This window comes from Penicillium hispanicum (genome assembly GCF_028827665.1).
Source record: "Penicillium hispanicum strain IBT 35686 chromosome Unknown utg000001l_segment0_segment0, whole genome shotgun sequence".
Taxonomy (NCBI): Eukaryota; Fungi; Ascomycota; class Eurotiomycetes; order Eurotiales; family Aspergillaceae; genus Penicillium; species Penicillium hispanicum.
Genome location: NW_026623193.1, coordinates 342,646 through 367,065, shown reverse-complemented (window position 1 = coordinate 367,065; position 24,420 = coordinate 342,646). Strand labels below are relative to the sequence as shown.

The window sequence follows — 24,420 nt, the reverse complement described above, 5'->3', positions numbered from 1 at the left end:
CTCATGCAAGTATAGCATCATGCATCATGCTTCCCAATTCCCTGCAACGCTGTCCATGGCCTCTAATTAGTTTCCTCCACGACATCCCACTCTTCTTGTCGTTTATTCTCGACCTCAGGCGTCCATCCAGTTCCCGCCTGGAGCACGAGAGTACCAACCGCCGCCAAGCTACCCAGCAGGAACAGCGTCTGGATGGCATGCTGGTAGCTCTGGCTCGCCACCAACCGCTCAATCCCAGTCAAGCGACTGACCGTAACGGGACTGCCGAGCAATGTCCGAACCAAATCTGGCTTGGGAGGAAGCCCGTGCTGACTGAATCCCATCTCCAAGGATCCCTTGAGGATGCGAGTGAAGAGCCCACCACCCGCAGCGGCGCCAAAGCTAGCGGCAATGCTCCGAGCCATGGCCAACAACGAGCTCACAATGTAGTGCACTCGGGGGCTGGTCAGATGCAGCAGGTGGGACAGGGTGTAGTTCATCAAAGCGCCCGCGAACAGCCCGTTCGAGAAGGTAGCAACCAGGTATAGGGCCGTCGGAGATTCGGGCGTGGACAGGACTGACAGCGCTGCCGTGGCCAGTGCGAAGAGCAAGAAGATCACCAGGCAGGATCTGGATGCATGTCAGTATTGGCTCGGCCGCGCAATCGCGGCGCATGTGGAGACCCCGTATGGGATGACTTACGCATAATAGCTGCCTGCCTTGCGGATGTGCAGCCACCCGACCAGCAGCCCGCCGCTTCCAAACCCGGCATTCGTGGGTATCAGAATCAGGCCCGCCTCGGCGGGAGACCATCCACGCACGGCGATGGCGTATACCGGTGTGAAGAACAGCACGGCCCAGCGGGCCATCATCAAGCCCGAGCCCGCGAGGCATGTCAGCAGGATGCTGCGGGTGCGGAGCAGTCGGACCGGGATGACGGGCTCCTGTGCCCACCGGGACTCAATGAAGACGAAGAGGACGAAGAACAGCGCGGAGATGGGAATGGGCCAGATCAGAATTTCCGCGGAGGCGAGGCTGGATAGGAGCAGGACGACGGCGAGAGTCTGGCTTGGTTAGCGGCGTCACTGGAAAGAACCGCCGGGCATAATTCGATCGTACCAATGTGACCGCGCCTGCGTAGTCGATGCGAGCGAGACTCTGTCGCAACGACTGGTCTTTCAACGGGCTCGCCTCCTCTGGCGGCGGGGGGATGGCAAGGAATAGCAACGGGCCAAGAACCAGCGCCAGCGGGGCTTGGATCCAGAAGATGAAGCGCTGGAAGAAGAATGGTCAGTGACCAGGCCTGCAAGGAGGGGCATAATTCAAGCGCACCCATCCCAGTGTCGGCGTCAATAGTCCAGCGATTACAGCGCCCAGGGCCAGACCGGTGGTGTACCCGGCGTTCATCATCCCAATACATAGTCCGCGCCGTTTCGGTGTTGCGAACTCGAGCACCAAGATGATGGAAGTCGTCATGGTTCCGCCGCTGCCAAATCCCGCCACGGCGCGACCGAGCAGGAAGACTCCGAGAGTCGAGGCGGATGCAGTGATAAACAAGCCGATGGCCACGACGGTGGTCGAGAAGACGATGTATAGGCGCGCGGTAAAGATCGCCGAGAGTCGGCCGGCCAATGGAGTGGCGCTGGACATAGCGATCTTCGACCAGTTAGAAGATTATTTGTCTTTCGAGCTATGTATCCCGCTGGTGGTCATACGATATATGCGGACGTGAACCACGTCGCTTCTGCGAAGGCATCCAGGTCGGCCGCGATGTCGGATTGGGCCGTGGTCATCATGGACATGTTCGTTGCTAGACACCGCGTGCATCAGCTTGGCGCGGACAGATGGCGGCGGTCATGAGGGGAGCACACCCTGGATGAAGATGAAGAGGAGCATCAGGCCAATAATGGCCATTCCTCTCGCGAGGCTTACGGTGATGGCCGGCTCATTTTCGGCGTTTGGCCTCTCGACGAGCGGTGTACGCTCCGAGGGCGATGTATCGTGCTCAGCCATGATCAAGGGGGGTGAAAGAGGGTACGGAAAGGACGATAGCAGCGCATTGCAGCGAAGGCCTGCAATCGAAACTGGGCGGGTGCATTTCTAATCATTGATAGCGTCGGGCCCCCCGGGGATAATACTTGCGTGATAAGACCGTTACGCCCGTTGAGGCGGGGAGCTCCACTGCAACTGCGCGATCGCCTCGCTGTGTGCGCCATGCAACTCAGTCCGATGTCCATTCACGGAGCAATGTGATTGCCATAGTTGGTGGGAGATTCTCTAACACCAGATTACAGGATTCCAAACACGTCTGGCCACTGACTTTGCACGCGCTCTAATACCTTTTTCAGATCGATCGCTTCGCCGGAAGGCTCCGGCTGCGACCATGTCTGCGTCTGCCACTGAAGCTCAAAGTCCAATATCTTTGCCTGCAGCTCGGTGCTGTTATAGGAAGTGACCGGGGTCGAGTTGAGGTATTCCACGAACAGACGCCATCGGGGCACATAGTACGACGATACTAGGCCGGCCCACTGTTTCGAGGCATAGTCGGTGATCTGGCCGGACGGTCCCCACAAAGTAATCTGGTTGCGAGCCTCGTACTCCAGGAATGCTGTGGATTTGTCGCCTTGACCCCAAGTTCGCGCGGCGTCAATCCAGGTCGAGAGTCGGAAACTCTTGCTTGTAAGGAGCACGCTGTCCAGATCCATGAGGAACTGTGTGATTGTGTTCCCCTGCTTTCTTATGCTTCCTGTCCCTGAGCCCGGCTGATTGTACGCGGTGATGAGATCGGTATAGATCGTAATGAATGCGTTCGCCATGACTTGTCGTGTCACATCAACCATGTCATGCCGATAGGCTGGGTCGCTCCATAGACCCGGCGCGGAGCTCGATGCATTGTACATTAATTGCCACGCCTGGACCATGACAGACGGATTGTACATGAGCTTTGTACTCATAAATCCAGTGGCATTGGCGAGCCCTGTGATATCAGGTCGCAACTCGAAGATTGACTTCACAACAGCAGTGGTGACTGAGTTCGTATTATTGTAGACTGTCGTCCGCAAAAGGTCCCACGCATCATACAGGCCGTCGGGGATAGTGCTGGGAACTGTATATCGACTGGCCACCCAGTCACGAACGTAGTGTGCAGTGCTTATCGGTGTGGGAGACCAGGCCTGATCAAGTAGCAAGTCATACATGAGCTCATTACCCTCCTGGCCCTCTGGGGTCAGTCCGTATCCCACCAAGGACGGTGACTCGATCCGTGCATCGGACGCATTTTGTGTGATATTCATGATTTGTCCATAAAAGCCCATTTCACCTCCGAAATCGTGGAGTTGGCACCATAGCCATGGCTTGCCGTAGTAGGAGTTCGTGCGGCGCCATTGCGGCATCGACTCTGAAAAGAGATCCAGGATCAGCATGTCGCTGTCGACTTCGACACCGGAAAAGAATGCCTCAATCCGCTCGTCGGTCCAGAAGGCGGAGCTGGCATAGAATAGCCAACCCTGCATCATCCAGATGGCGTTGGGATCGGCTTGTTTGAGACTTTTCCAGGTAGTGTGGGTGATATTGCGGAGATAGTCTGGATCGCCCGAATATGGGTCGTTCTCATTGTATTGGTCGAGCGTGTAGATGTTGGTTACATTGCCGTAGGCAACCTGCTGCTTGTGAATGAAGCTCGCTTGTAGTTGCGCAAAATGGTCGTCAAAAGGCTCTAGGAATGAATCGTTCGTATATCGGATGGGGAAGTTACCCCAGCTGGATCCTCGGACAACGCTTGCATTGGGCATGACCCGAGTGATGTTTTCAGGAACAAATCCAGTGAAAGCAGGAAGGACGGGGGTCATGCCTAGCTCCACCATCCGAGCAATAATCTTCTTTTGCAGATCGAATTGCTGGTCAATCCACGTTTGGGGCAAGTCCCCGCCCCAGGTCCCTTGAATGTTCCCAAGATGATTCCATGCCTGAAAGGCCGGGCCAGTCAGGAACGTGGCAATTTCCGCATCTGTCAGGCCGATCTCATGGAAGACATCGATCAAGATCTTTTCTTGACCAACCCAGGCGAGGGGAAGGTTCACGCCGCGAAGAGCAAGCCAGTCTAGTTGCAACTCCCAGTCTTCCCAATCCCAGAATGCCGAGGTATACGAGAAGGTCACTGCTACCCATCAGTAACCTGAGAGGAAATTGTTCTCGGTCATACTGCAAGTCTGGAAATTCCCTACCAGTATTAAAGTGGTATCGCCAACGGACCGTGCTGGAACTGTTAATTGGAGCAGGAACAGCCGGCAACTCAGCAGGCACTTGGTCCAGGCGACTGCCTATGAACCACCAAATCCCGACCTGCGCCACATCTGTCAAGTAACGGTGCACGCTACGGAGGCAGTTAGAAGCTCAGCATCAAGAGTCGGGGATTTTGCAGATCATACCCTGTCAACAACGCACTCAGCGAGCTCCCGTGCACATGAATTGTCCCATTGGACGCATTTTGCACAATAAAGTGATCATAGCCCTCGCCGCTGGTAAAACTGGGATCCAAGGTAAAGCTGAACGAGTCGACATGCTCCGGAATTCGGCGTTTGAGAAGGTTGTAAATCCCATTGGTGGCCTGACTAGCAGCAGCGGAAGCGGTGCACAGCCAAAGCAACGTTTTGGTCCACCTCATAGTGAACAGGTGCAGCAGGAAGAAGTGTCAAGAAAATCACATAGACAGCGTGAGATTATATCAACCAAATACGATATATATAGCTGTCCGTAAGCCGAACCCTACAGGAATACGAGGCAAAAATGTTGCATCCCAGCCCTGCAGTCCCCGCACGCACCGCCGCGCTGCAACTGTCCAATCCTACGCGCGCCAAGCTGGCTGAGTACCGCTTTTTGCTTCTGCTTCTCTGCATTGGTAGCAGCTGAGACATGTCTTTTGCTTATCGGGCACATCATGCAGAAGTGATCACCCAGCCCCAAAATCTCGCTGACCCTTCAGCGCTTTGGCTAGGACATCCGGATACCATCGCTGACCGACGTCTTGATGGCTAGTCACCCGCGCGACGAAGGTGCCCTCACCAATGCAGGTCTGGAACATGGAATTAAACGTCGCTTCCGCATCGGATTTCACCTTGGCGTCTTTTACTAAATCCCGAATATGATCCGGGATGACTAGGGAGATCTTGTCGGCGGAGAGGTCGAGGCTCACACCCTGAAAGACGGGCAGAGAAAAGCGCGGACCGAGCGATTGACCATCGGCGTCCATGAAATTTTCAGGTCGGAGATTCACGCGATGAGTCGTTGCGGTGCAGATTCCGCCAGTCAATGCTTCCAGCGCTCGCCCGATGTTGACAACGAAGGTATCTGGGATTGGCGGGGCAGCAATCCATTCTCCGGCCTTATTCTGTACCTCTAGGCCACGGTGCGGTGTTGCCTGCAGGAGATATGTAAGGAAGCCCGAATCTTTGTGGGGGCCGACTCCTTGGAAGTCAGCCTCATTCTTGCTGCCCGTCGGTGGCGCGGGATATTTGATCAATTTCAGCTTGTGTTGCTGGGGGTTGTCGAAGGCTTCGTCTAACGCGGTCGGCGGAAGGTCGAGCGCTTCTGCGATGAGAGATGTGAATGTGGTAGCTAGACGACTCACGTCGGCCAAATACTGTTCGAAAGCTTGACGGAATCCCGGGAGTGCTTCCTCGTCCGGCCACTGAAGGGAACAGAAGTCAGAACGTACAAATTCAGAAAAGAAACGACAAGAAGAGAGGTATTGGTGAGATCCCACCTGGTTAGGACCATAAACGTTTCTGTACAATGGCTCTTCGGGACCTGGTGCCGGCAACTCGGTTGCAAACTAGTTGGAATGTGAGCGCATATTTCAAGACTGAGAAGGCGACAGATCATACATCAAACTGCTCCCGATGGTCCTGCTTCTGAGCAGTAATCTCTGCTCCAAGCCTAGAATAACCGAGAAAGTGAGGGCTGTTCACCATTTCGATCTGTAGTTTCTGCTCTAGCGGCAATTCGAAAAGCTCCAATGCTTTTTTTGCAAACGCATCTTGCACCTCGGTAGAAACTGGGGGGTTCTGGAGGTAGAAGAACCCAACATTGACCAGTGCGTCTCGAAGGTGGGCGAGGAACAAAGGCTTCGTCGATGGCAACAAGACCTGGGAGAAGTCCAGCACCGGAATTGATGTAAAGGCCGAGGAAGAAGGCGTGTTTTCAGACTAAAAGGTCAGATATTTGTGACGATTATTGGCGGGAGTGATTGAGTCACCATTCTGGAGATAAACTGTAATCGGAGCTTGTGAAGTTGAGACGCGTTCTTGCTGAACTCGAAGTCGTGGCCACCGCCTGCGAGAAGCTTGGCTTCAACGCTTGGTGACGAGGTAAATAGCTTCGCAAATTGATCGAATAAAGGGCGGGCCTGCTCAAGGCCTTTCCAGATCAATTCGTATTCGGCAGCGAGATATTGCACAGGAACCTGCCCAGGTTAGTGCTCGATTTCGCAGATGCCGAACCGCGGCCGAGAGAATGATACTTGGATAGCTGGAAAGATCTCATCCACGAGTCTGTGGTACCATTCAGATCCTGTGAACTCTTTGACTTCTGACCGCAGAACTAGGTCGGACGAGTCAGCAAAGGCTCCGGCTTCAATGGTTTCGCACAGCACCAACTTGGTTCAAAAGCCGTTGTCAGAACCTCCGCAGTGAATACCGCCTCATCAATAAACTCCCACGGTCCCAGAAAGCTAGTCGCATCCAGGTGCACGTCACGGAGAGAAAGTCGTGGCTCGTCCGGAGTTGGATCGGGGTCCGGCAGCACAAGATCTTTTCGCAGAGTGGGCAGGACGCCCATGGCGCTCACGCCGCGAAGGGGAAACGGGAGCTCTGATTGGGCTGCGATGGCGAGCGCAATAGCGGCCCCGAGGGAATGTCCGACGAGAATCACGCCGCCTCGACTGCCAGCCTGCGATTGGTAGACCTGCGTGATGAGGTCGGTGATGACGGGAAGGGAGTCCACGATCGGAGTTGGAGTGGTTGGCAGAGGGTTATCGCCGTAGCCGGCGCGCTGAACGTTGAGGACGCCGTATCCTCGCTCACTGAGCATTGCGGGATATCTGGCAAGGGTTAGGAAAGGCGGAAGTGTCTGATGCTTTGGAGAACGGCGTACGAGTAGCTAGCGTTGTCGAAATACGCTGCAGTGGCACCTCCACCGTGGATGAATACTACCAACGGTCGAGACCCTGATGGCGAAGTCCCCCGTTTAAAGAATCCCGTCACCTGAACATCCTGGGATCGCAAGGGAAAGATTCGGTCGAAGATACGCGCCATGGTGATTGTTGCTGGGGGGGAAGTGGAACGAGGGGCTGACGCGGGGGCTGTTTAGCTCTCGGGCGTGGGTGGTCCAGAAGGTGAAGTTATTCCAGTGTGCGACATGCTCAACCCCTCGAACCTCTTTACTTCGGAATTCGATTATTGATTTCTGAAAAATATCAACAGATATACATGTCTATGTATATGTTCACATAGGTAGATACACGAGTAGTAGCTGTTGAGAAAAGGTATTGAGTGCTTCTTGACATCCCTGCTGCAACAAGCCCTTGGGATGCCTGTATCAGGATAAAGCCTGTATAGATCATGCGATATGGATATTATGAATACTCTACAATATGGATTTCTGCCAAGAACCGCTATAAGATCAATCTCCTTTAAATCGAATACTTTCGACAGCCTGGATTATTTGACCTTAACAGGGGATTACTGTAAAAACTAAATATCTGAAGTCCGACACCTCCGGATATAGTCGTGCCCCTCCTGATTCCGGTTGGAGTATCACTTGTCTAGAATCTTCTCATGTTTCCTTTCTTTCTCTAGGAACTCCTGAATGAGAAATTGTTGATACGGGCCATGAATTAGTCCTTACTAACCATTGCTCGAAAATTTGTCTCGAATGCGAGGGAATGTTTGGAGAATTTCCCGCAAGAAACTCCAGCGCTCTCTTGGAACCTGTCAACTACCCAGTTTGGGCTCCCGAGAACTTGGAATCGGGTAAACTATTGAACCGATGCTCCACCAGTCCGTATTGACACCTGAGGCATACATATATTGCTGCCTGAGGGCTGGCTTGGCATGACGTCACCACTCCGCCAGGCGCCAAGAGGCGCAGGCGAAATCAGATCGGCGTCGATGATCTCAGATCCCCGCGCACTAGTGGCTATGACCGGTCCATAGAGCGCGATAACAGAGGCCTTCGTGGGGCAACCTCCCATTGCGGCCTCCCCGAGCGCGACAATGACGATACCAGCAGCGAATGAGACCATCCGGAGGGCCCGAGATGCTACATGGACGGTCTTCCTACCCTACTATAAAGAGGGGGATCCCTTTTCCCCATTAGTTTTACACCCCCTTCACATCCTTTCAATCCACATAATCTGTTTGTTCAAGACATCTTCCGTTTCTTCAACCATGGACAAGCTCTCTGGTCTCGCTTCCAAGCTCGGCGGTGGTAGCAAGGACTCCGGCTCCTCCGCTGGCGGCCAGCAGCAAGACTACCTCGACAAGGGTGAGTTTGGGCACTGCAAAGTGAAACAGGCTACTAACACCAGTCTCCTGCAGGCCTCGAGGCTGTCGAGAAAAAGTTCGGCGGCGGCAAGATTGACCCCGCCAAGATGCGCTCCACCAACGAGAAGATCACCGACGGTGCCCGCGAGCAGTTCGAGAAGGCTACTGGGTAAGAATTCCCTGCATTCCGAACGACTTTTCTGTGTCTGGCTAACCGCATTCTCATCAACAGCAAGAAGGTCCCGGAGAAGTTCTCCAACTAAATCTTGGCCCGAAAATGCTAGCAGTGCTACTTTCGCTACATGAATGACCCGATGACCACGGTTAATAGTTGATGAGTATATAATATCCCGTGGGCAATAAGTAGACCATCCGTCAATACATGCCCACGTCGGTAGTGAAATACAATTCATACCTCCTAAACAACACAAGACCTACGCAGTCATATATAGTCTTCACCGATCTGACTTGCGACCCCCTAAAAGCGCTGCAGCGAGGACAGGATACTCCCAATTCCCGACGCTCCACCACGGCGGGTCGTCCACATCGTGTTCACCCGACAAAGCTGGAGATGGTTATTGATGTGCTGCGCCACGGGCGAGCTTGTCCCGCGGAACGACGCCATGGCCCGCTCAAAGTACTTCTGAGCGGGCTCGTACTCTCTGGCAGCGAAGTGCAGATTACCGAGCATTTCCACCGTGTCCTGCGTCTCGGGATTATCCTCGCCCTTGCGACGCGCGACCCAATCCAGATACCGCAGCAACCATGGAAACGCCTCGGACGGCGGGCCGGTGCGCGTGAAGTTGATGGTCTGCGACCTTTGTAAGGTGTACATCACGCCGATGTTTCCCACGATGCTTATAGTGAGAGGGTGCTCGGGGCCGAATTCTTCCTCCGCAACTGCGAGGCCACGGCGCAGCGTCTCGGAGGCTTCGATGGGTTGGGATGCGCGGATCAACGCTCGACCGTACAGTGCGAACCCGCGGACGGGGAGGGGGTGAGTGAGGCCCAGAGACGTCTGAAGCTCTTGATGCACGCGCGGGATTGTTTCAACTGCCTGTTGAGCCTCAGGCGGGAGGTATGCCACAAGCTGCGGCTTGTCAGGTTGATGGATGATACACCACATATTGGAACACGCCCATCAAGGCCTCGAAGACGCGGATGTGACTCTCGCCCAGCAGGCGTGTGAGACTGTGGATAAGCTTCTCGGCGGTCATGATGGCGTTTTCCCGACGGTTGAGGCCGTTGTAGGCCATTCCCAGTCGGCAGCGGGTCTGCAGAGTATCGAGATGGTCTTCGCCGATGTTCATTTGCTGACGAGCGAGAACGTTGGCGCAGACGGATTCCGCCTCCTGGTATTTGCCCTTTTGCACCAGCAGCTCGGCCATTAAACTCTCGGTCTTCATGGAGAGTGCGTGCCGAGTACCAAACACTCGCTGGGCGTTGTCGGACACCCATTGCCCCCACTCCGTTGCTTTGAGTAGATAGCCTGCTTCCATCTCCACCTCGGCCAAGTTATAACCGGCCGAAAGGGTGCTAATATGGTCGGCACCGAGTGTGTGTAGGTTCTCTTGGAAGACTTCGTATTCGACTCCCCGCACTTCTTCGAACTTTCCACGGTTTTTCAACTCGGTAGACTTGATTGATCGGGGGTCATTGTCTAGCGCAGTGAAGAGGGTACCAAAGATGCGTTTCCCAGATGTCGTTGGTCGCCCTGGAGGTGCATAGGGTGTGCTGCTGTTGGAGTACATGCGTGGGGGTACTGGTGGCGGCGTTGTCCCGGCCGTAAAATGGGGCGTTCCTGGCGGGACAAACCCCTGCTGGGATAGCAGTGCTTGATCGACCAGCTGCTTGATATTGCCTGAGATGAGACGATACATTGGGCCCCGAGAACTAACTTTGCACATCTGCGAATGGTCCCCGTCAAGCTTGAGTTGTGTTTCGCGTAGACCGGACAGACCAAGAACGGCGGATTCCTCGTCGACCACCAACTATACAAATCAGTATTTATGAGGGAAATGCTTTGTCGAGCATGACGATCACTGACATGGCTAACTGACGCCGGTCCAATCCCTCCGAGTTGCACTTCCTTCCCTTCAATAAAGCTGACGACACGGTAGTCCTCGAGTTGGTATCGGAATCAATCGGTCATCTGTCGCGTGAGGAGCGAGTTATGCTCAAGGCTGTCGAAAACGTCATTACTGGCACCGCCCTTGGAGACAATACGTGCCACTCGTGCAGCAATCTTCCCCAGCTCCACTGCCTTTGCTCCTCGATGAGGCGTTCCAAAGAAAACCAGCCCTGAAGTAGAGCTGCGAATGGAATTGTACCTCGGGTCTTCCTTGGCATTGAGAAGTGCCTGCACCGTAAAGACATTATGAGCAGACTATGAAATCAAGAGGGAAAAGGATCGTACCTGCTTAATCACTAGTCCACCTAGACTTTGTCCGATAAATATGACCTTAGGCGGCATAGAAAGCTTGAGGCCAACGAGCACGGGTATCATTCATGCATGTGGACCACCATTTCCCATTTGAGGGCTGCGCTCCATATCCAACAGATTCAACAGCGTATTCGCATGATCTTTGATGCTGGCAGTCGACATGGTTTGTGGGTGTGTGATGCTTGAGTTATAACCGTAGACGAAGACTCTGGCGTATGGGATGTCCTCTGCAAGGAGATCCCTAGGCCAGAACTTCCCGTTCGAGTGCGTCCATGTCTCGAAAGGATGGTCATTTCGACCGCGGGGATTGAGTCCATGAACAAATACAAAACTGGATAGAGGGTAGATTGGTTCTGGACGATAGTCGGAAAGGGTAACAGTGAGGTGAAGTTCATACTCGAGCTTGTGAGCTTCCCGGGGAGTGTATACCTCCTGCAAAAACGGAAACCCGTACTCGCTCTCGTCCTAGACACATCATGAGTCGGATAGTCGAAGATAGATATAAATGAGAGTGTCTCACCATGCTGAATTCTAAGACTTCAGAAAGGAGAATTTGGCGAAAGGACAACTCCTGTAGACGTCGTCGAGAAGCGAGGCTGACAGTACATGTAACTCCCAGTATGACGGGGCATTGGCGATTTTCCTCGCCTCTCTTTACCCAAATTGGCACCAATGGCTGTGTAGCTCCCGTCGGTAACAATTGCCATGAAGCCAGGAATGAGGCCTTTCGGACGCCGGTTGGCTGAGGGCGGGTCAGATGGGAACCCTGCATATCGCTAACTGCATTGTGTGAAGATAGATATACTGCATGAGAATGTACATGGCAAATAAGAGATTTAAGCTCGGTGTTGAGTATCATCGCCTTGGCTCTCCTTGAACGTCAGATTTTGGAGGCATGGCGCGTAGAATAGCGTGCCGCGCCAGGCTCCTAACGCCGTTCGCGACACAACGAGGGCCCATAGGAGTAGAACGGCAGCGCTCAGAACCTGAACATCTTTTCGTTAATGAAGAGCCATGTATGGGGTCTGCGACGAAACATACTGTGCCGAAAACTTTGAAGAAAATCGAATCAAACTCCACTCCCAGCTGGATAGTGTTGGCTGCGTAAACACCCAGCGGAAATGTGAATCCCCACCAACCCATATTGAAGGGAAATGGGGAACTGTGGAGAACTGTTGCCAGTGCGAAAACAAGCCAGATCAAACCAAAGCTCCACATAAGCAGGGATATGAAGGCGCCAAGAACATAAGCCACGGAGCCCGCAACCGGGTCCAGGATGTCTGAACCCTTTAGGAGCTCCCGAGCTACTTTTCCAATAAAAATGATGCTGTGGCTCGTTAGAGGAGGTATTTTGCGGAGGGCCTTGATCTTGCTTACCCGAAGCCACCAAACCCAAGAGGGCCCAGGGGTAAGAAGCAGCTTACGATCGCCTCCCGGGGTGGTAGTTTATGAACGGCTAGTCGCTGGTAGTAGATCACCAACACTGCCATTGCCAGCGGAGTACCCATCCCCCACAGAATGAAGGACACCAGGAGAGTTCCCAACGCATGCTGTCGATTGGGTAAGATGTGAGCAACCTCGGCACCTACGCCCGCGGCGACGATAGTCGCTGCAATAGGTAATAGCTGGAGCGCAGTGATTCGATCGAGCGAGGTGATGTGTCGCTGTGATATTCTGGTAGGATTCGGTTAGTTTCACAGAGTGTCATGCTTTGCGTGGGAAACTGACAAAATGAATGATAGCGAGAGAGTAACAGATGCCGCGGCGATCACGTCCACCATCCACAAAACCCACACGAAGGAAGTGGCCCATGGTCCCCAGCGTGGGACACAGATGAATACCCACATCTCAATCAGCGTTGCAAAGCCCATTGGCATCGTCGCGAGAAAGAGTGAGTTGGTCGGGTCTTGGATCATAACGCGCCATATCTCGGGATACAGTGCGTATCGCAGAAACGAGGTGATGAAGGCCAGTGAGAAGATCAGCACGTTCAGTAAGAAGAACGCGATTGAGAGATAGTACAGCACAGGGGTATAGAATGGCACCGAGTTCATCAGCACGGCGACAATCCCCGTGCCCATGGTGACAGCGAACCATCTGTTGTTCCGTATTAGTGGAGAAGCGAGTAATGGATGGAAGGCTGCATACGATGGACTGAAGTGGCGGACCACTCGTCGCCAACCGGCATTGTACTTGGCTGGCCCTCTGGACGCAGCAACCTCCGTTGGTTTGGACATTTGAAGATTGAGGGTGATTAAAGTGTTGGAAGAGGAGAATTTGTCCAGACGGTCGACTCAGTCGCGCACCGGCAGCCTGAGGCCAGTCGGCCGAGTGCGCGGATGTCGCCGATTTCCTCGGAAAGATAAACCCGTCTCTTTAACATCCACCTACTCTCAAAGGGATCCTTCCCAGGACGAGCCCAACACATCGATATATCAACGAAAGAGATGAAAATCAAAACGCACGCAATGAGACCTGCATTCCTTCCATTTAATATTGTTTACCACGCGCCCACGATACCCGCGATCGGAATGTCGATGCCCGTCGTGTCCGAGGCTGCGCCTCAGCAGGTATACATACGCACCACCTAGTTCTCGAGGATCGGCCAGGCGAGGCATCCCGCCGTGGTACTGCATCTTCAGGTTCCAGTCGGGCGCCTTCTCGACGTAGAAGGTCATGGCCGTCCGCACAGAAGCTGGCGAGATACTGTTGGCTCGGATACCGTGCTTGCTCCACTCCATGGGGTGTAACATATGTTACGAACTAAGTGAGAGAATTCCCAGTTATGTATATCGATGGCTTTTGATAGGGAGTGCGATAACTGACCAGCAGCCTGGTCGCGCCATATGGGGCAGAGAGGGCAGCCTAGCAGATTGAAGCCATTTGTCCCTGGCTTTTCGAGTCAATGAGAGAAAAGTCAAGACTCACCGATTCGGCCGGTAAGAAGTCATGTTGGAGGTCATGATGATTGAGAATGAGATGGGCAGTGATTGGATATTACTGGCAGCAGTGGAAAAGCCTGATAGCCTGTACGATGAATACAAAGCGACTTTACCGCGCATTCCGTACCTAATCAGCGGCAGTTGTTTGGCTTGTATCCATAGAAGGAGCAACATAAGTGGGTGTGTCTTTGGATCTGCTTTTGAAAAACTCATTTCATGATCACAAAAAGTGCAGAATATGATGCTAGCTAGTAATGAAGGATTGACTGAAGTAGCATATCCTGGAATGACCAATCTCAACTAGCAGCCAGCACAGCAACGGACCATGCAGGCAAGGTGAAGGTGAACGTGCCGTTAGAGGTGCTCAGTGTCGAATCAACCGGGGTAATCGGAGTCTCCGTGTCGGTATTCGACGCATTGGGGTCATTGTCGCCAACGACCGTCAACTTGGCAGTTGTCATTCCCGAGATGGCGACACTGACATCCTGGACATCACTGCCATAGTTGGCCAGCTTGACAAAGTAGTTGTTGCTGGTACTCGATGCAACCCAGTAGACGGGCCCAAATGCCGCGTCACTGGTCACCTCTTTGATAGTATCGCCTCGATTCGTGGAGAACATTTGCTGAACGAAATAACTGCTGGTCTCGACAACCACATCAGGACTCTGTGTGAATGGGATCAAGTTCGGCTATGGATTTGATCAGTCAGTACGAGGGTGCCAAATCCGAGACTTGGATCTTACCGTCCACTGCGTAGAGTTGACCAGCTGGAGTAGCGGCGCATAGGACGCCATCTTGACCAGATCACTATTACGCTCGAAGCCAATCATGAACACTGCCTCTGCAACAGATCCTTGCATTATGGGGATGTCAGCTCCAGTCTGAGCATACTCTCCAATGAAGTAAGGGGTAGCTCGGTCAAGATTGTCGAAGTAGTCGAACTGTCCGACGAGCCCATCGGGGCTATTGTAGTCGTGGTAATCCAGCCAGGTACCATTCGGAATGGAGCTCGGGAGACACGACGACTCGGCAGTACTGGCTATAATGGTGAGATCGGGATAAGCCGCGTGAATAGCATCATAGAATGCACTGAAGCGGTCTGGATAGCTGTCACAGCCGCCTCCCAGATGGTCCTCGTTTCCAATTTCCACCATGGTAAGGGGCCACGGATCAGACTGGCCGTGTGAAGCTCGCAAGGCACCGTAGGTTGTACTGGTGTCACCGAGAATGTACTGGATTTCATTTAGCATCGAATTGCCAGTAGTCGATGCACAAGACCGTGCTAAGACACCTCTTACCTCTAGCTCGTTCAGGACATCGTTGATGTAGGGGGTGAGAGCGTCTCCAGTGATCGGGGTGCCGCCGCCTGATTCCAACGAAAAGCCATCCCAAACCCCCAATACTGCTTCAAGTCCCATATCCTCACACCAGTAGAAATATTCAGCGAGTCCTTGAATAAATTAGTGACAGCTATGGGTTTTGCGTAGGAGTCACCTACCAAGACCATCCGTGTTGTAGTAGGTCCAATCTCCTGAGAATCCAAAGTAAGCCTCTTTGAACAATACTGCATGTGTGGTCTCTTACCCTCACGTCCAGGTCGGTCCTCCACCGGCCCAATTGTTTCGTTCCACTTCCAGCGGTCAGCTGGAGAGTCACCTTCCCTATCAAAAGGCTTAGTGGTATTATTCTAGTGTGGTGCTTTTATTTCAAATAAGATGGACGCACAAATTGTTTCCGCCAGGGAATCGAAGGAAAGAGCCTTTGACGGCCTCTAGGACATTGGCGATGCGTGGCTGAAGACCATTGTACCTGATTGTTTATTCAGTAAGTGGGCAGCAAAGAGTATGTCAGGTAGTGATCTTGGAAACTCCTTTTCGGTTGAAGACAGACTTCAGAATCACTAACCGGTTCTTGTAGGTCGTCGGGAAGAGTTGGATCAGACCAAAATACAACGATGAGCCGGCAACTGATTCCCCATCCAGGCTGAGCTCATAATAAACATTCCCATCTGGTGCTTTGGTGGTTGCGAACGAGGCATCTATGTAGGTGAAGTTGTCACTGGTGGAGGTAATCGGAATCGAAGTCGACGCATATTCCGTTCCCGTTCCATTGCCGACCAGCCGAGCAGTGATATTGCTGGACAAATCTCCCTTGATCCAGAAATACGTTTGGAACTCACTGCCGTCGACGGGGATTCCCCAGTAGCCTGTATTGGTCACTCCCACGGAGCCGGTGGCACCTTTCGGGACATCTAATCGCAGAGAGTGTGGAATCGCAGAGGAAAGAGGGTTCTCCGAGTCAACGGCAATTGTCGCATCACCGACGGAAGCCCACGCGGTTAGATTCGGATCCGAGCCTTGCAAGCCGTTGTTTTGCAGCAGCTGGCCATAAATGCCTCCATCACCGGAGTGATTGATGTCCTGCACCGCTAAATTAGAGGAAGTCGCAAAGGTGCGGTGGACTTTCGTGCTATACTCACCTCGAACATGAAGCCATAGAGAATAGAGCTAGAGGAATTTCCCCCACTGGTTTTCACTTCGAGCGACACTGCATATGCGTTCTGCGCGAATATCGAGCACAGCGAGAAGGCTCTGAGGCCCGATTTCAGGGAGGGCGCTTGAGCGAAGAACATCTCTCCAGCTAGCGAGAGAAATCAAGTGCTTTGATGATTCTAGTTCATGTCTGGCTACCACGGCGTCCTTCTTATATTCCTGGATCTTGTATTTAACCGACAGAGATTCTCGCATCTGCCACTCATAGTAGTGGTAACTCACTTCCAGACCTCGCTACATGCTATTCAACCGAGCCTGATGTCTTAACAATGCGAACGGCGCTGGGGGATCCTTTACCCCGCAGAACAGAGTCAATAGTATATTCTAACCGAGGATTGGCAATGACGGGTGGAGATGTGATGGATTCAAGTTTTGGCCGGCTCATCGACTAGTTATATTGCACGTTGTGTATGGATCTCACGGCCAAACCTCGGCCATTTTGTTCGGATTCCAAGCCAAGAATGCAAGGATTATTTTCCCCAATAAGTCGCCTGAAAGAACCCCCACGCTCGTTGACAATTGGGCCACTGTGGCTGATCGGCTCACGCACCCTTTACAGCCGCGGCAAGCTATGTCATGTTGCGGTGGCCACAGGTGTCTATAAATCAGAAATCATCAATTCCAACTGTGCCTAGCATTCTCGGATGGTTTTTGAAGAACGTCATGCAGATGTGACCATGCCTTTTTCAGCTCTCGCAGTGCAGATCGTTCTTGGTCGCATGTTTGGGGCAGCAAGTCGGGCAAAAGCCCGGCGGAACCGCCGTGGAATTGGCGGGGTTTCCGCAGAACAACCCCTTGATGTTCCCTTGGATCGGCGTAGGTCGGACGATGCCGCTCGGACCTGAGACCTGAGAGTGGCATGGAAGATGTAGCGTTGCAACATGCATAGCATTGATCGCTGATAGGCTGTGTTTGCATGCCAGGATGGGGCTGGGGATGTGGAGGAAGTTCTCAGGATTGATACTACAGGATGCGTCATTGAACGTGCAAACCCCAGACCACAAAGTGTTAGAGAGCGTTTGTGTGAAATTCGACTGCTGGGACCATGGCCCAAGGCCACTTCGAGTCCAATTCCATGCATTGACATGGAAGTTCGCGATGTGTCCCCGCCTACCTAGCATGCAGATACGGGTGAATGTTGGGACAATGATAAGCTTGGTCCTATCTCTCGGTCAGAAATGCAGTTGCGCAGTCAGAAATTGTAAAGATACTTCACCTCCTGGAAGGGGAATGTAATCTGTGCGGTACTGATACCGCTGCATGTACTCTGCACAGAGTAATTGTCCCTGGAGGGAGTGGTTCTGGATCGGTGAGGGAAACTCATGTACACACCAAGGGCCTCAGGCTACAAGGCAACAACCGGGCAGGTGGGAAGAGTGTCGTTTTGTCGGGGTTATATATAGCATATGTATACAGTCACAATGATAGGCGGGAGGATCGGCATGGAACAAGATGAAGATGATCATTAAAACAGCCATGATCAATACAGCCAATACTAGCTATTGCCTCTCTCGACCTCCTAGTGTTCAATGCACAGTCTCATACCACCATCGGAGATGAGAGACCCTTTCTCATAATATCTCCTGGATACTCCCACATCCCTATACCTCCTTAGATCACGACACAAGAAGGCGGAGCCTTCAAGGGCTTTGGGGTGTGCGTGTTGGGTGATTCGTTGGCGTAGTAGAAGTGCCAAAAGTGTGTGCTTTGCTGCTGGTCGTGGAGGTGAGAGTATGCGATGGAGTAACCGGTGGGCTCTGTATAAATTGTCATGCTCCCAGTCTTATCCCCGCAGACAAGGCGTCCTCCGGTGGTAGGACCCAGATCAAAAATATATCTTGGCCAGACAGGGACGATGTCTACAGTGATGTAGGTACCTAGGCAATGAATGGAACGGAACAGATGGAGTGGATCCACATGGGGTCGAAGGATGATTAATGGGCATGTTGATCATGCAGATCAGACATTCACCCCGGCAGCTTGGTGTGTATGCTGCGTCCGGCCAGGACACAGAGTGGCCAAGTTCCACGGTTTTGATATTATGCAGGAACCGGCGATAGGAGACGTTATTGTATGCGCCTGATACGTCCAACAGCAGCATGCTGACCTTTTTGCGGTCTCCCTATGCCCGATGGATCTGGTCCAGGATCGCATTACTTACTACATCTGGGTCACAACTATACCTAGATAGACTTAAGGTATATATACATAGCTATATATAATACCCTCTTCCCTTCGCCTTGTCGAAATTAATTCAAAACCAACGCGCCGAAATGAATTTGCAAACCTCGATCCTCGCTATGAGCCTTTTCGCTGGCTTAGGCTCTGCGGGTACTCTCAAATCTACGCTCAACCCCGGAAATCATAAAGAGTGTGTGATCCAGTCTATCGATAACGAGGGCTGCGGCAGTCATGATAATCCTGCTTACTCCGCTCCCTGGGGTTACTCGAAGGACGGAAAGACATGCGAAGGTAGATACATTCTCTGGTATATCACCGACTGGTTTAAACCTAAGACTAACGGCGTGCTATAATCTCCAGCTGTCTTAGACTCCGACAATCGGGTCTTCGCCAGTGTCCCTATCTGCGGCGAAGGGGGTTTAGATACTAGCAAATGGACCGCCTATATACATCTGACACCCACTGTTAAGTCAGGCAAAGAAGGATATCAAGGGGTGGAGTATCTATCGTACCATGATATGAACAAGAACGACCACAGCAAGGCCATGGAGTGCCAACTTCCGACCCCCGGGCTCGATCTGGGTACCTCATGTACTTTGACTACTGTATAGCCTCTATCGTCCACTGCTGCCTCCACTGCTTCTGCTCGCAGAGTGATTAGAGCAAAGGTATATATATATATATATTCCCAATGTAATTAGATGCCAGCCTTGAACAACTCGCTTCCCCTCGCGCGTCTTATCGCCGCGCTTATCTCGGAAGGTTCCGTCGCTCTCCGACCACTCTCCTCTTCCCTTTCTCTCATTCCCACCACGCCTGGGACCTAAAGGCATTGCCAGCACGCCATGACCCCTGAATCACACCGACGAGATGAGGAACTGTCTCAGAGACCGCGGAAGCGAGCCAAATATACACAGATTGCCTGGTATGGAGGAGTTTGCGCTATCGTTCCTGCGAAGTGTCCGTAGGTCACTCGGATGTGCTAACAGAACCAGCAACGAATGCAAACGACGCAAGCTGAAGTGCAGCGGTGGAGCTGTCTGTCTACGATGTACGCGCGACCATATTCCATGCGTCTATGCTTCCAGTCGCCCAGTCGCATCTACGCACGAGTCCGACTTCAAAGATGATCAGTATGGCTGTCCCTCTCCCAGGACCACGCCTAGCGTCCTGTACTCTTGTCACAACTTGCTCGCCCATCGGTCCAGCCACAGGCTAATCTGCGATGTAGAGTCAGTACGCGGTTCCGTACCGTTGACATGCAATTGGAGGCGTTGCAGCGTGAGATGTGGATCCTTTCCGCCCGCCTCCGTGAACTCGAATCGACCAGCCCGAGTGCCTCGTCCAGGGTGCCTGTTCCAGCGAGTACAGCTGCTAGCGGTAGCACCAGCAACACAGCCGCAGCCGGAGCTTTGCATCGCATCTTGAATCCCCCCAAGTCACCTTCTTATGTTGGCCCCACCAGTGCCGAGTTTGGCCTTGGTCGGCAGGGCCGGTCAGTGCTCCCCGAGCATGAAAATGACAACCCCGATGACGATGAAGACCTCAACCTGTCAACCGCCGCACCAAGCAGTCCGGGGTCGGAAGCCGCGGATGGACTGACTAGCGGTGATCCGCTGAAGGATCTCGGGCTCGAAGAGACCTTGCGCTTGGTGCAGGTTTATGAGGACACCGTCGGTATCATGTACCCATGTGTCGATCTGGCAAGCCTCCGCACCTACGTCGTGGAGCATTATGACTCCCATCACTCGACCGACCAAACGTCAAAATCAACCTCGGGGACTTCTGATCAGGACTGGTTTCATGCTCGCGACATACAGCTGTTGAAGATTTTGATTGCCACAGCGCTTCTTGTGGAGTCGCATGGCCGGAGTGAACGTGCCGCTCAGCTGGCAGACAGTGTCGAGGACCGTTTCGCAAGCCGGCTCAAGGTTGCACAGGTGGATATGAAGGAGATTCTGATTCTAACATTACTGGTAGGCTCCGATCTGCACGTCGCAAATAGGCCTTCTAACAATCGCAGTCCATCTTCCACTCCTATCGCGACGACGAGGTCATCGCCTGGCGCCTGACGGGCATGGCTGCTCGGGGCAGTATGGAGCTCGGGTTACACTGCCAAGAGACCTGGCAGAAGACCGGGGGCGTATTTCCAGGTGCTCTGGAATGGATGTGGGCCAGTCGGCTGTTTTGGTGCATTTACGTTCTCGATCGGAAATGGTCATTCGGGACGGGATTGCCGTTCGCTATCCAGGACTCGGACATGGACACCAATCTGCCGGAGCCCGGTCACTCCACTCCTTATCTGACCTGCATGATCTCCTATGCCCGCCTCAGCACCAAAATCTGGGGACTTGTTGTTGGCTGGCACAACCGGTCGCGAGAGGCAACTTCGGAAAGATGTGCGTCCTTGGACGCACAGGTTCAGCAATGGGTGCATTCCATCCCCCGCGAACTACGCTTTGATCCAAGCTGGCGATCTCCTGCAGGATCAGAGAATACAGATCGGGCTATGATGCTCCAGGTACTTCTTGCACTTCAGGCAAATCAACTGCGAATTCTCGTCTATCGTCAGAACCTACTCAGCAGCGAACAAATTCAGGAGGATTTGGCTGGGGCATCTACCGCCGTGGAAACTGCCAAGAGTACCATCCATATGCTGGACTACTTCAGTCGAATCTCGAACGTTTACTTTCAGCGACCCGAGCCGTTCAACTATTTCTTGATCTCTGCACTCGCTGCTTTGTTCCTAGCCGTGGTGCATGCGCCGGGTCGTTTCAGCCACATCTGCCGGCCCGAGTTCTACACTGCGGTTGACATGGTCCGGCGCTCGGCGACCCGGGCACGAACATCTCGTCGCCTGCAGAAAATCATTCGCAGTCTCAAAGAAATTCAACTTACCATGCAATGGCAGAACCGTGACAGTCGGCCGTCGCCGACCCAACAGCATCGAGCGTCAAACTCAAACTCCAACCCTAAACTGAGGGCCGAATCTCATCCACAAGCCATTCAGCGTAGGTCTGAGGTTCGAGGCTTATGGGGCTCCACATCGCTGTCTTCCAGCGCAGAATCGCCATCCTTCCACAATACTGTTCCCAGCTTATATCACACATCTGGCATACCCACTCCGCAGGCCTCTGCGACTTTCTGGCCGCGATCACCCGGTACCACCGCAGAGGCTGAGTCCAATAGCTGTGAGGATCTTAGTAGCTTTTTTGAGATTGCAGGGGATCTCTATTTCGATCCCCGGTCTGGCACAGACTTGACAACTGGAGTGGACTTGGGATTATCTCACTCGGAGAGTGGGCGGTTTCCCATCGCGCTAGACGCGTTTCAGGCCGAGGACGAGGCGTTGACACGGGTGATGGCGGGTTTGCTGTGATCATCTCTTTTTGTATCGTCGAAACATCCGACTCGGTGGAATCCCGACATATTTTCCGTCGAAGGGAACCAACAACCTACCATGTAACCTCCGATGCCTATTTCCTGCGAGCATTGCATATCTTAACAATTCCCCGCAACCAAAATGCTTGGCCGGCCTAGTGCGCTGTGGCGTTGACGCCCGAGCTGTTACAAATTCCACCAGTGGGCGTACTGATCAAATCCTGTTTCTGCAAATGGGCCGGACTAGTCGATTTCCTGGACGCTTTCGGCTACCCTGAATTCGACCCCACACGGTGTTTACCCTGAATCTATCCTTCACAGGGGTATCAAAGGCGCTCCTGGCAAGGCCGCCCAGCCGGGTCCCGTCCAGCCCGTCGTGTCTGTTTCCACGAATGAGTCCTTCTTTGGAAGCCATCCAAGCGGCTGTCGTTACTTATAATTAATAGCTTGTAGAGCGCGCTCGAATCTCGAACGATGAAACCTTTTAGACCCCATTTCTCATCCTCATCGCATCAATGCCTCCGCAGCGAGCAGCGCCAGGACTTCTCTTTGCAGCGCTCGTGCACGGCTATGCAAACCCCGGTAGCTGTGCAGGGGCCTGCAATGTCCACGATCCTTCGTTGATCCAAAGATCGTCGGACAATACCTATTTCCGATTCTCTACTGGCAATGAGATTTCGTATGCGAGTGCATCTGATATTGCCGGGCCATGGACGATCGTGGGGTCTATGCTCCCTGATGGGTCGTCCATCGATCTTGACGGAAACACTGATCTCTGGGTCAGTTGCGAACCCTTGTCCCTGTCAAGATTGGGGATTCCCGTTCTTTCTGCAGAAGAGCTCGAAGCAAGCTGAGCTAATTCTCTCTTACAATAGGCCCCCGATGCCCATATTGTCGATAACATGTACTATGTCTATTACTCCGTATCGACGTTCGGGTCGCAGAATTCCGCCATCGGGCTGGCAACGTCCGAAACAATGGAAGCAGGGTCCTGGACCGATCACGGATCTACCGGGATCGCCTCCTCGTCGTCAAAGAACTACAATGCTATTGATGGCAACTTGATCGATGTGGACGGAAATTACTATATGAACTTCGGCTCCTTCTGGGACGACGTATACCAAGTCCCTATGAATTCCGAGGCCACCAAGTCATCTTCCTCTTCGTACAACCTTGCTTACGACCCCAGTGGCGACCACGCAGAGGAGGGCTCTTACATGTATCAGTCTGGCAGCTACTACTACCTTTTTTACTCGGCTGGTATCTGCTGCGGCTATGATACCTCGATGCCCGCGACTGGACAAGAGTACAAGATCAAGGTCTGTCGGTCAACTTCGGCGACCAGTGGATTTGTGAGTTTCCTTTTGTTGTTATGGTGCGTAATATTAAAACTAAAAATTGCTAACGTCCGTAGGTCGACGCTGATGGCACTGCATGCACTGATGGAGGTGGTACAATTGTACTCGAGAGTCACGGCGAGGTCTATGGACCTGGCGGACAGTACGTGTTTATCTTTCCTTTTCATCCGACTAAAGGTTTGGAAAGAACTGACTGAGCACACAGGGGTGTCTACGATGATCCTACCTATGGCCCTGTCCTCTACTACCACTACGTCAATACGACCGTCGGGTATGCGGACGACCAGAAATTATTCGGCTGGAACGCGATTGACTTTTCCACCGGTTGGCCCGTCGTGTAGATGGATTGATCAAGGCCACGGTTTCTTCAAGCGTGACATCTACCAAGGTAGGCACCGAAAACGGTCGGGTTTCACAGTCATTTCCCAGTAAATAAATATTGGAAGTTTGACGGCCTCGAACAATAAATGTTAGACGAATGTTGCTTCGTGATTTGACATGGGCCCTGCTATCCTCCAGCCTGCGATTCTTACGCTTCTGATGTGAGACGTGAAATATGGGAAATTCATTCAGTTTTTGCATTGCATTGCTCCAGCGAATATCTACCGGCCCTGGGGACTAGACGGAGCGATCTATCCAAGCATGAGCTGTGCCAAAAGTTCGTCTGTCGCAACTGTCCTAGACGTGAACTTTGAAGCGGCAGGATCGGGGCTTGCCCAAGTTGGATGATGACCAGGCACCCAAGGCGATATATCTTGACTTAGGCCAAGCTCGCTTACACCGGTGCGTCGCCCCTAGGTCATCTGTCGCGATTCTTTTCTTGAATTTCGGTGCAGGCCCGGTCTGCCCATTCTGATTGGGCCAGCCGAAGTATCAAGTCGCGGAACCGGCACCCCGGTTGGCCTTAAAATCGAACATCCCCTTGATGGCATGTTCTGTCAGATTCATATCAAGTCCTTTTCACTCAGCTGCGAGAAATTTCACTCGGTCTGTGGGGATCCCCTGTCATCCGGGTGATGGGATAACCCGCTGACTTCACTCAGA

The 24,420-nt window shown here is 52.9% G+C and overlaps 8 protein-coding genes across 8 annotated transcripts; 3 read left to right on the top strand and 5 right to left on the bottom strand.

Moving 5' to 3' along the window:
* Positions 1-62: 62 nt before the first annotated feature.
* Positions 63-1,992, bottom strand: N7459_000136 (putative MFS multidrug transporter; the record flags this gene model as incomplete). The annotated part of the gene is made up of 6 exons (XM_056939321.1): positions 63-609; positions 682-1,043; positions 1,099-1,254; positions 1,312-1,635; positions 1,695-1,789; positions 1,851-1,992. The coding sequence occupies 6 exons, from the start codon at positions 1,990-1,992 to the stop codon at positions 63-65; spliced, it is 1,626 nt and encodes a 541-aa protein (XP_056803601.1).
* A 275-nt stretch (positions 1,993-2,267) lies between these two features.
* Positions 2,268-4,642, bottom strand: N7459_000135 (alpha-N-acetylglucosaminidase; the record flags this gene model as incomplete). The annotated part of the gene is made up of 3 exons (XM_056939320.1): positions 2,268-4,135; positions 4,203-4,351; positions 4,407-4,642. 3 exons carry the CDS (start codon positions 4,640-4,642, stop codon positions 2,268-2,270), a joined length of 2,253 nt encoding a protein of 750 aa, XP_056803600.1.
* A 285-nt stretch (positions 4,643-4,927) lies between these two features.
* On the bottom strand, positions 4,928-7,289 carry N7459_000134 (Oxidoreductase 2OG-Fe(II) oxygenase family; the record flags this gene model as incomplete). Its single annotated transcript, XM_056939319.1, has 7 exons — positions 4,928-5,665; positions 5,741-5,809; positions 5,862-6,182; positions 6,233-6,439; positions 6,497-6,631; positions 6,673-7,075; positions 7,129-7,289. The coding sequence occupies 7 exons, from the start codon at positions 7,287-7,289 to the stop codon at positions 4,928-4,930; spliced, it is 2,034 nt and encodes a 677-aa protein (XP_056803599.1).
* Positions 7,290-8,423: 1,134 nt separating this feature from the next.
* Positions 8,424-8,782, top strand: N7459_000133 (uncharacterized protein; the record flags this gene model as incomplete). The annotated part of the gene is made up of 3 exons (XM_056939318.1): positions 8,424-8,520; positions 8,574-8,688; positions 8,752-8,782. 3 exons carry the CDS (start codon positions 8,424-8,426, stop codon positions 8,780-8,782), a joined length of 243 nt encoding a protein of 80 aa, XP_056803598.1.
* Positions 8,783-8,997: 215 nt separating this feature from the next.
* On the bottom strand, positions 8,998-13,715 carry N7459_000132 (TDT family transporter; the record flags this gene model as incomplete). Its single annotated transcript, XM_056939317.1, has 9 exons — positions 8,998-9,609; positions 9,656-10,510; positions 10,714-10,878; positions 10,936-10,955; positions 11,043-11,427; positions 12,004-12,289; positions 12,340-12,636; positions 12,691-13,059; positions 13,543-13,715. 9 exons carry the CDS (start codon positions 13,713-13,715, stop codon positions 8,998-9,000), a joined length of 3,162 nt encoding a protein of 1,053 aa, XP_056803597.1.
* Positions 13,716-14,200: 485 nt separating this feature from the next.
* Positions 14,201-16,536, bottom strand: N7459_000131 (alpha-L-arabinofuranosidase A; the record flags this gene model as incomplete). The annotated part of the gene is made up of 8 exons (XM_056939316.1): positions 14,201-14,593; positions 14,648-15,136; positions 15,203-15,354; positions 15,403-15,435; positions 15,489-15,565; positions 15,630-15,713; positions 15,810-16,324; positions 16,384-16,536. The coding sequence occupies 8 exons, from the start codon at positions 16,534-16,536 to the stop codon at positions 14,201-14,203; spliced, it is 1,896 nt and encodes a 631-aa protein (XP_056803596.1).
* Positions 16,537-19,482: 2,946 nt separating this feature from the next.
* N7459_000130 (transcription factor domain-containing protein) lies at positions 19,483-22,016 on the top strand (the record flags this gene model as incomplete). Its single annotated transcript, XM_056939315.1, has 4 exons — positions 19,483-19,562; positions 19,726-19,770; positions 19,869-20,613; positions 20,661-22,016. The coding sequence occupies 4 exons, from the start codon at positions 19,483-19,485 to the stop codon at positions 22,014-22,016; spliced, it is 2,226 nt and encodes a 741-aa protein (XP_056803595.1).
* A 517-nt stretch (positions 22,017-22,533) lies between these two features.
* Positions 22,534-23,717, top strand: abnA (putative extracellular endo-1,5-alpha-L-arabinase; the record flags this gene model as incomplete). Its single annotated transcript, XM_056939314.1, has 4 exons — positions 22,534-22,797; positions 22,894-23,370; positions 23,433-23,518; positions 23,582-23,717. The coding sequence occupies 4 exons, from the start codon at positions 22,534-22,536 to the stop codon at positions 23,715-23,717; spliced, it is 963 nt and encodes a 320-aa protein (XP_056803594.1).
* Positions 23,718-24,420: the final 703 nt, after the last annotated feature.